General features: G+C 45.1%; 1 protein-coding gene across 1 annotated transcript in view; it reads left to right on the top strand.

Moving 5' to 3' along the window:
- LOC101853162 (metabotropic glutamate receptor 5-like) overlaps positions 1-7,494 on the top strand; it is a 50,108-nt gene extending 42,614 nt beyond the window's left edge. Inside the window, exons 15-18 of the mRNA XM_035969758.1 lie at positions 353-535; positions 2,340-2,458; positions 4,781-4,870; positions 5,538-7,494. Of these exons, the coding sequence (XP_035825651.1) occupies positions 353-535; positions 2,340-2,458; positions 4,781-4,870; positions 5,538-7,470 (2,325 nt within the window). The 3' untranslated portion in view covers positions 7,471-7,494. The remainder of the gene's footprint in view (positions 1-352; positions 536-2,339; positions 2,459-4,780; positions 4,871-5,537) is intronic.
- Positions 7,495-7,500: the final 6 nt, after the last annotated feature.

Genomic DNA, 7,500 nt, shown 5'->3' with positions numbered 1-7,500 from the left:
AAATTGCTATTGTTATTGCTATTGCTATTGCTGTTGCTGTTGCTGTTGCTGTTGCTGTTGCTATTGCTATTGTTATTGCTGGAATAATTTTGCCATTGATATTGCTGTTGCTATCGAAAATTGCTATTGCTATTGCTACTGCTATTGTTATTACAAATTCCTGTTGCTATTGCTATTGCCATTGCCATTTCCATGGCCACTGATATCGATATTGCCATTGCTATTGCTATTATTGCTATTGCTATTGCTATTATTACTATTGCTAATTATTGCTATTATTGCTATTGCTATTGCTATAGCTAATGCCATTGTCATTGTTTAGGCTATTGTTACTGTTACTACTATTCAACAGACACGGAATTTGCCAGAAAACTTCAACGAGGCCAAGTTTATCGGGTTCACCATGTACTCTACGTGTGTCATCTGGATGGGGTTTTTCCCGATTTACTTCGCGGGAGAGAACAAAGAAATCACGCTGAGCATCTCCATCTCCCTCAGTGCCGCCATAGCTTTGCTGCTGCTCTTCCTTCCCAAGGTATAGAACAATTGCTGGTTGTTGTAGTAAAAGTTCTAACGCACTTTTCGAATCGTTGAAATATAATTTTTTATATTTTTTGTTTATATATATTTTAAACGCCCCCAGCAACGTCTTCTTCGACTATTAATTAGTAATCAGGCTTCGACCCGGGCTGAGAAGGATACAGCATCCCAGGATAAAGACCGAGTTTCTCGTTAAAAAAAATTTCCACACTCGGAAATCGAACTCGGGTCTCCTGTTGTGAAAACAGGGAATTACACACCTTACTTTTTCCGTGGGTTGTGAGACAAGTTTTCTAGGGGCTAATTTGTGTTTTTCTAAAAAGTACCCCCCCCCCTCGTTCACACTCACACACACACACACACACACACACACACACACACACACACACACACACACACACACACACACACATACACAAAGAGAGAGAGAGAGCAAGCGAGCGAGAGAGAGAGAGAGAAAGAGATAAATAGATAGATAGATAGATAGATAGATAGATAGATAGATAGATAGATAGATAGATAGATAGATAGATAGATAGATAGAGAGATAGATAGGTAGATAGATAGATAGATAGATAGAGAGAGAGAGAGAGAGAGAGAAAGAGAGAGAGAGAGAGAGAGAGAGAGAGAGAGCGAGAGAGAGAGAAAGAGAGAGCGACAACAAAATCAATTTTGGTCTGAGAAGTTAACAAAAAAAAAAAAATGAATATGAATTCCTTGATGTCAACGTTTTTTCATCATTATTATCACTTTTTTTCCACCTTTATCAAAATTTTAACAAAGCAGGGAAACCCACACCTTCATGAGACCACATGCTAACTTGAAATTAAAAGACAAACATGTAAGGAATATAAGCTGAATTGAAAAAAAAAGACAGAAACAGATGGTTGAAACCGAATGTCACACAGGTTTCTGTTGGCTCCAGGCGGAGTCAGTGATGGCGTCTAATTGCCCCACCTTCATACACATGCTAGCTAGTAGTACAAGTCACCTTCATACACATGCTAGCTAGTAGTACAAGTAAAATTTCCACGAATTTCTCGAAACTGCTGGGATTTTTTAAGAGGCGTGAATTTTAAAGCTAATAGTTTCATAAAGTTATTTTAGTCACAACATCTGTTTGCGAGTTGCAATTGTATATAATTTTGTAAAGCGCCCAGAGCTTGTTATTTTTAATTAATTTGAGCGCTTTACAATCAATATACAGCTGAAAGTCAATCTGAGAGTCTCAAATATCGTCGTGTAATCATTTGTCCCCCCCCCCCCCCCACTAACTTTCAATTTACCCCCTCACCACCCCACCCCCGAACTCTCATTCTAGCCCCTCTCTTGCATCCTTGTTTTTAACAATGATTGTTACTTGGTAACCTATTGTGAAATGTTCTGTGCAGTAGCAAAAACTAACTTGGCAGCTGTGTGCTTTCATTTTTTAAAATGTAGGTGTTGTTACGACCTCCATCCCCCCCTCCCAAAAAAAAGACACAATGTATATCATTTTGATGGCAGGCTTTCGGCCCTACCTGTCAGGGGCAATCTGGGTTGACAGGGATACGACATCCCAGGAAAAGGAATCAAACTCGGGTCTCATGCGTGCTGGACTACGAGGCCAATGCCCCTGATTCAAATCCCAGACTGGACTTTCTTGAATTCGGGTCGTTTTATGGAGTTTTTTAAGGCTCTCAGCCCAACTGGCTCAGTATTGTCGGAGACAGACGTTAGAATAACTCTTGAATAACTTAACTTATTATAAACTTAATAGTGTTGAAAGGGATGTAAAACCCATACACTTACACTTACAGGTGTACATTATTGTGAGAGTTCCAGAGAAGAACACAAGAGGAACCTTCACCACGTCACGTGATGTACGATGTCACATTGGCTCCAAGTCAATGGCGTCAGGAGAAAGTATGGACATCAAGTGAGTGCTCTCTTTACCAACTAATCGCTACCTTCGAATTACAAAGTTCTATCTGACATTTTTGGCCGTTTTGAGTTACTTAAACCATGAGGTCAGAAACCCAATGTTCTGTCTGCTCTATCAAAATCGAAAGATTATTTAAAGTCGATATCAAGATGTTCAAAGAGTTGCGTTCGAAAAGGTTTGACATGTTGAGAATCTCAAAATGATCGAATATCTCCAATTTCTCAAACCTAGGTACTAAGAAGATAGAAATTCGCAATTCTAAGGTAGCGTAATGTCTCTGTCTCTTTTTGTTTTTGTTTTAATGATAAGAGTCTTACAGCACTCGCAACTACATAAGGTTATTATCATGAGCGCGCGGTACCCGAGTCAGGGACGAAGGTTGACTTGTTTGACAGGGTAATCAAAGTGAAACGGGACCAGATATGGCCTGGGGATATCGCACAAGAACCTTGCTCGAGGCGGCGACTCAGAGTTGTGAATGAAAACAAATCCGGAATTCATTATTGTATGTTCAACCGCCAAAATAATCGGGAAAGTATCTAATTAAATATCAATTCCAATTAAAATTAAATTTAACTTTAGATGTGAATACACAAACACAAAGCAAAGAAGCAGAGATGTCAGTACCAGAACTATATGTTATAGATCTACCAGGGAGTCTAACTCTTTGGTAGAAGATGACAATTATCATTTTTAAAATTTCACATTTGGCTGTTTTTTGTCCAGCGTTTCGCGGCCACGAGCCTGTGTCATAATCGAGGTCACGATCTGATTATAGGGCCGTAAAAAGTCGAGGAAAAAAAACAAGCTCTCGCACCAGTGAGAGATTATTAGGAGTTAGTTCCCCTCACATCTGTGAGGTAGACTCGACCAGTGTAATAGTTAGCTTACCTAATCAGTGCTTGAGACTGATTGTAACTGTGGCCCGAGAGGGGTGAACAGGATATATGTGGCAATGAAACAGTTAAGACTGCTATGCACATGTTCCCTTCAACTATGTTGGTAGACTCTTCCAGTCTCACATTAAGCTTACTTAATCAAAGCTTGTGACTGCTTATGGAGTGGCCCAAGAGGGGAGAACAGGCTATTTCTGTGGCAATGAAACCGTTTAGAATGTTAGGCATACTGTTCATTGTTGATTATGAACGTCTTTTTACATTTATTTTATGAAGTTTACGTTTATGGGTGAATTTGACTGCGACAATGTTTCAAAATTAGGAAGGGAAGCATGATTATTTGATTATATAGGCGCTTCGCCTCTGACCCGAGTATGTAATGTTTCCTTTAATTCACAGTAGGTTTTTTTTTCTTACTTTGCAAAGTTGAAATAGTTGAAATATCTAAAAAAATAAAAATAATGCAAGGTAAACTATTTCTGTTGGTGATTTGTTCAACAAGTGTCTGTCGTATATATTTTAGAATGTAGGTGTTTCCCCCCCCCCCCCCCCCCCATTTGACACAATTTAGATCATTTGGGAAACGGGCTTCCAGCCCATCTTGTCAAGGCCAACCCAGGCTGAGAAGGTTATAAATTTACTGCAGAAAGACCGAGATAAAAACTTCTCAACACCCGGTAATCGAACTCAGGTCTTCCGCGTGCGACAGCTACACCACACACACCGGTTCTGTCTATTAGTGAGTGCTCTGTTCACCAAGCCTTTTCTGTGTTTGTGTTTAGTCTTTATCAGCTCACAAACGGCGTAAACGGAAGATCGATATAGAGTAAACATTTGTGCCACGATATGGTGAAATCAATCGCTCGTCAACGTTTAGACCCATGGAGTTATTGGCATAATTTTAACTCACTGAGGACGTTCATTCTGGTCATTCGACAACGCTTGAAGAAGTACTGTTTTGGGGAATAACTTGTTTGTTCATACTGAGATTGCCTCTGCTCTACTGCTGGTTGTACATGATAATATGTGTTCGCTGCGTCCTCAGTAAGTTAAAGCTCGTTCGTCTGTCTAGCTGTAGATGAATAAATATTATTCATTTTTCTTGAGCAGAAGTGGAGTGGTCTGTACCAGTGAGGGTAACACGCCATGACCGCCTTCCTCTCCCTTTCCCATCCAATATTGTTCATCTTTTACATTCTCTTTACTCAAATGTCATATTATTATGTTTAAGAGCTTTTGCCTGTACTCTCTTTACCTACCTCCCCCTCTTCCCCCACCACCTTACCTTTGCCTCACTGCCCTACCCCATTGTACCCCTCTACCCCATCCCACCCCACCCTTCGCCCTCCTCCGCTGCCACCCTGACACTCTCCTCCCCGCTCCTCCCTTTCTCCCCCCCCCCAATACGCACGGCACTAAGGGAGAGCAGTACCTTGGACAGCCTGTGTGTTCAAGACAAGTCTCACAGCAAACAATGGAGGCAAAAGTCGCTGGATGAGAAAAGGCTCAGGTATTTGACACATGAACTCAGGTACTTGACACATAAACTCAGGTATGTGACACACAAACTCAGGTATGTGACACACACACACAGGTATGTGACACACAAACTCAGGTATGTGACACACAAACTCAGGTATGTGACACTCAAACTCAGGTATGTGACACACAAACTCAAGTATGGGACACAACTTTTGATATGTCCTTTCAAATAATATGTCATTTCAAAGCGCGGTCTACATAAACTGTAGTGTAGTCAGACGGGTAGTGAAAGGGAGATGATGGAGGGGTGGTGTTCAAGGGGGGGGGGTGAGGCGGAAAGGATTGAGTAGTGAGGACATGGGATGGGGTTGGAAAGACGAAAAAGGGGGGGGGGGGAATAGGTGGAATGGATGGGGGATTTGGGGGGTGTGGGGGTGGAAACAAGAAAAAGACGTAAGGGGGGGGGGGAGGAATAAACAGAAGGGTGTTGGATACCTAGATACCTGGATACCTTGAAGTGTCATCTTTGACTCAGAAGTTAACGTGTAATGACCCACCATCTTTCTCGACCGCGAGCTGCTGTTGCACACGCTTCTATATCCAGGCTAATCTATGCTCTTTATGTTGTCCATCCACGTTACTCTTGGTGTTGGATAGTGGAATTTGCGATTATATAATTTCTATTTTCTCACCAGATTCGTGATGCAGCGGGGCGGGGGCGGAGGTGGAGGCCCGGACTCGGACTACATCAACCACGGCGTTCTGCCCAAACCTCCCGGAACGTCCCTCGTCAAGCGTGGCGGTCAGGACTACAGCAACGTCAAAGACAGACGGAAAGAGAGCGCCAGGACAGAGACCGCAGCTGTCAGCGCCGTAGACAGAGACAGAGATTCGAACCTCCTACCACCTGCGCCAGTCCCGGTCACGTGCGTCCTGCCGGGCCCGCAGGGTACTCGCCACAATCTCGCCAAGGAGTTCCCCGCGGGTCGGAGACAGACCCTGCACCGGCCTGGATCGCCGGCCGAGAGAGAAAAGCACCGGATACACAACGTGAGCTTGCGTGACGTCACCGAACTAGACCGATTGTTCTACCTCGGCCCGGCCTTGCCCCCCGTACCCCCCGTGCCCTCTGTGACCCCTGTGACCTCTCTGACCTCTGTGCCTACTCCCTCAGTCGGATTCACAAAACTAGCGAGAATGTCCGGAGAGTTCGGGAGAATGGGAGAAAGTTTTGAGTTCCGCAAGTCGCTGTCTTCCAACTGCGTGTCTTGTCTGTGTGTGACCACCAGAAGTGTGGAGTGTCAGACAGGCGCAGACCTCACCCACTCCCTGGTTCCGGAACTGCGCAGGAGGAAGACGTCGCGAAACAAAAAGAAACTACAGCGCTCAGAGGCTCTGGATGCGCACTCTAGCAAGGAGCCCCAGGTCTTAGGATATTGCGGCCCCAGTAGACCAAAACGGTGTGAAGATGGCATATCTTTGTCCGAGTGTGGCGTCCACTCATTACATGAGCCCTCAGAGACATCCCGGCTCGTGGACCCCCAGTTGCACGAGAGACCCTCCTCAAATCTCAGACCGTCCACCACCCATTTCGACCAAGACTTTCTGGAACAGAATCTAGGTCAGGACAACACTAAATGCCCACACAAAAAGTTTCTCTCGTTCACAGATATTTCTTACGAGAGCCCCACCGATTTCCCCCACCACCATCACCACCACGAGTGCCAACATTGTTACCCTTACCAAACTAACCTGTTGGATTCCCGCCACAGCTCAGACTGCGCCCGCTGCTTTAACCAACGACAGAACTGTCTCTGCGGGTCTGCCTCGGCCCTCCTTCCCCGCCACGCGCACGAAAGAACATCCTTCTCTCACAGTTCAGAATTTCCAAGGGCTTCCTACGATCTTTCAGAATGGAATCTACAGGAAGGAAAGGAAGGTACGCAACTCTCTCCTGACGGGCACGCTTCCTCCTGCAGTTACGTGCACTCACAGGGCCACCGGCATGAGAGTCACGTGACAGACTTTCCGAAAACGGGAGTTTCGCCATCTTGCTGTGTTCTTAGCAGCCCCTCAGACAGTGAGCGCTGCAGTTTTCTCAACCCTCAACATCATCATCATCGCCATCATCACCTTCAGCATGAGCATGTGACGCATCCGTGTGACAGTCGCCGTACGTCCGTACTTCACGGCCACAGTCCAGCCCGCTCACCAGCGCCGGCGATCTACTTAGACCAGGAGAGCAGCAGCCCCGGCACTCTGAGCACGGCGACCTCATCATCGTCCTTCACCTTGCCACCGTTCACAAGCACAACAGATAGTGACACCAGCGAGGCAAACGCCGTGAAATCTAACAGAGAGTACCCACTGAACGCCACGTCCAAACAGAAACCTGTAGTCGTGGACTTGGCAGACGAGCAGCAACACGACCCGGAAGACGTCACGCACAGCGAGTGGACACCGCTAAGGGAGGAAACTGGACACAGTAGTCCAGAGCACAGTTATGAGCAGTTGCTCCCCTTAGACTTTTCTGACAAAGAACGTGCCGATATTCTCGAGTTACAAAAATATCTTCAGAGTCATGGCGTTAATCTTGATATCTCAAATGTACAGACTAGTGATTTATAGCTTACGATAATATCTGTAGTTAAGGGCTGG

Source organism: Aplysia californica, unplaced genomic scaffold, assembly GCF_000002075.1.
Source record: "Aplysia californica isolate F4 #8 unplaced genomic scaffold, AplCal3.0 scaffold00179, whole genome shotgun sequence".
In the NCBI taxonomy this organism is placed as follows: domain Eukaryota; kingdom Metazoa; phylum Mollusca; class Gastropoda; order Aplysiida; family Aplysiidae; genus Aplysia; species Aplysia californica.
This window is presented reverse-complemented; position numbering and strand designations above follow the sequence as displayed.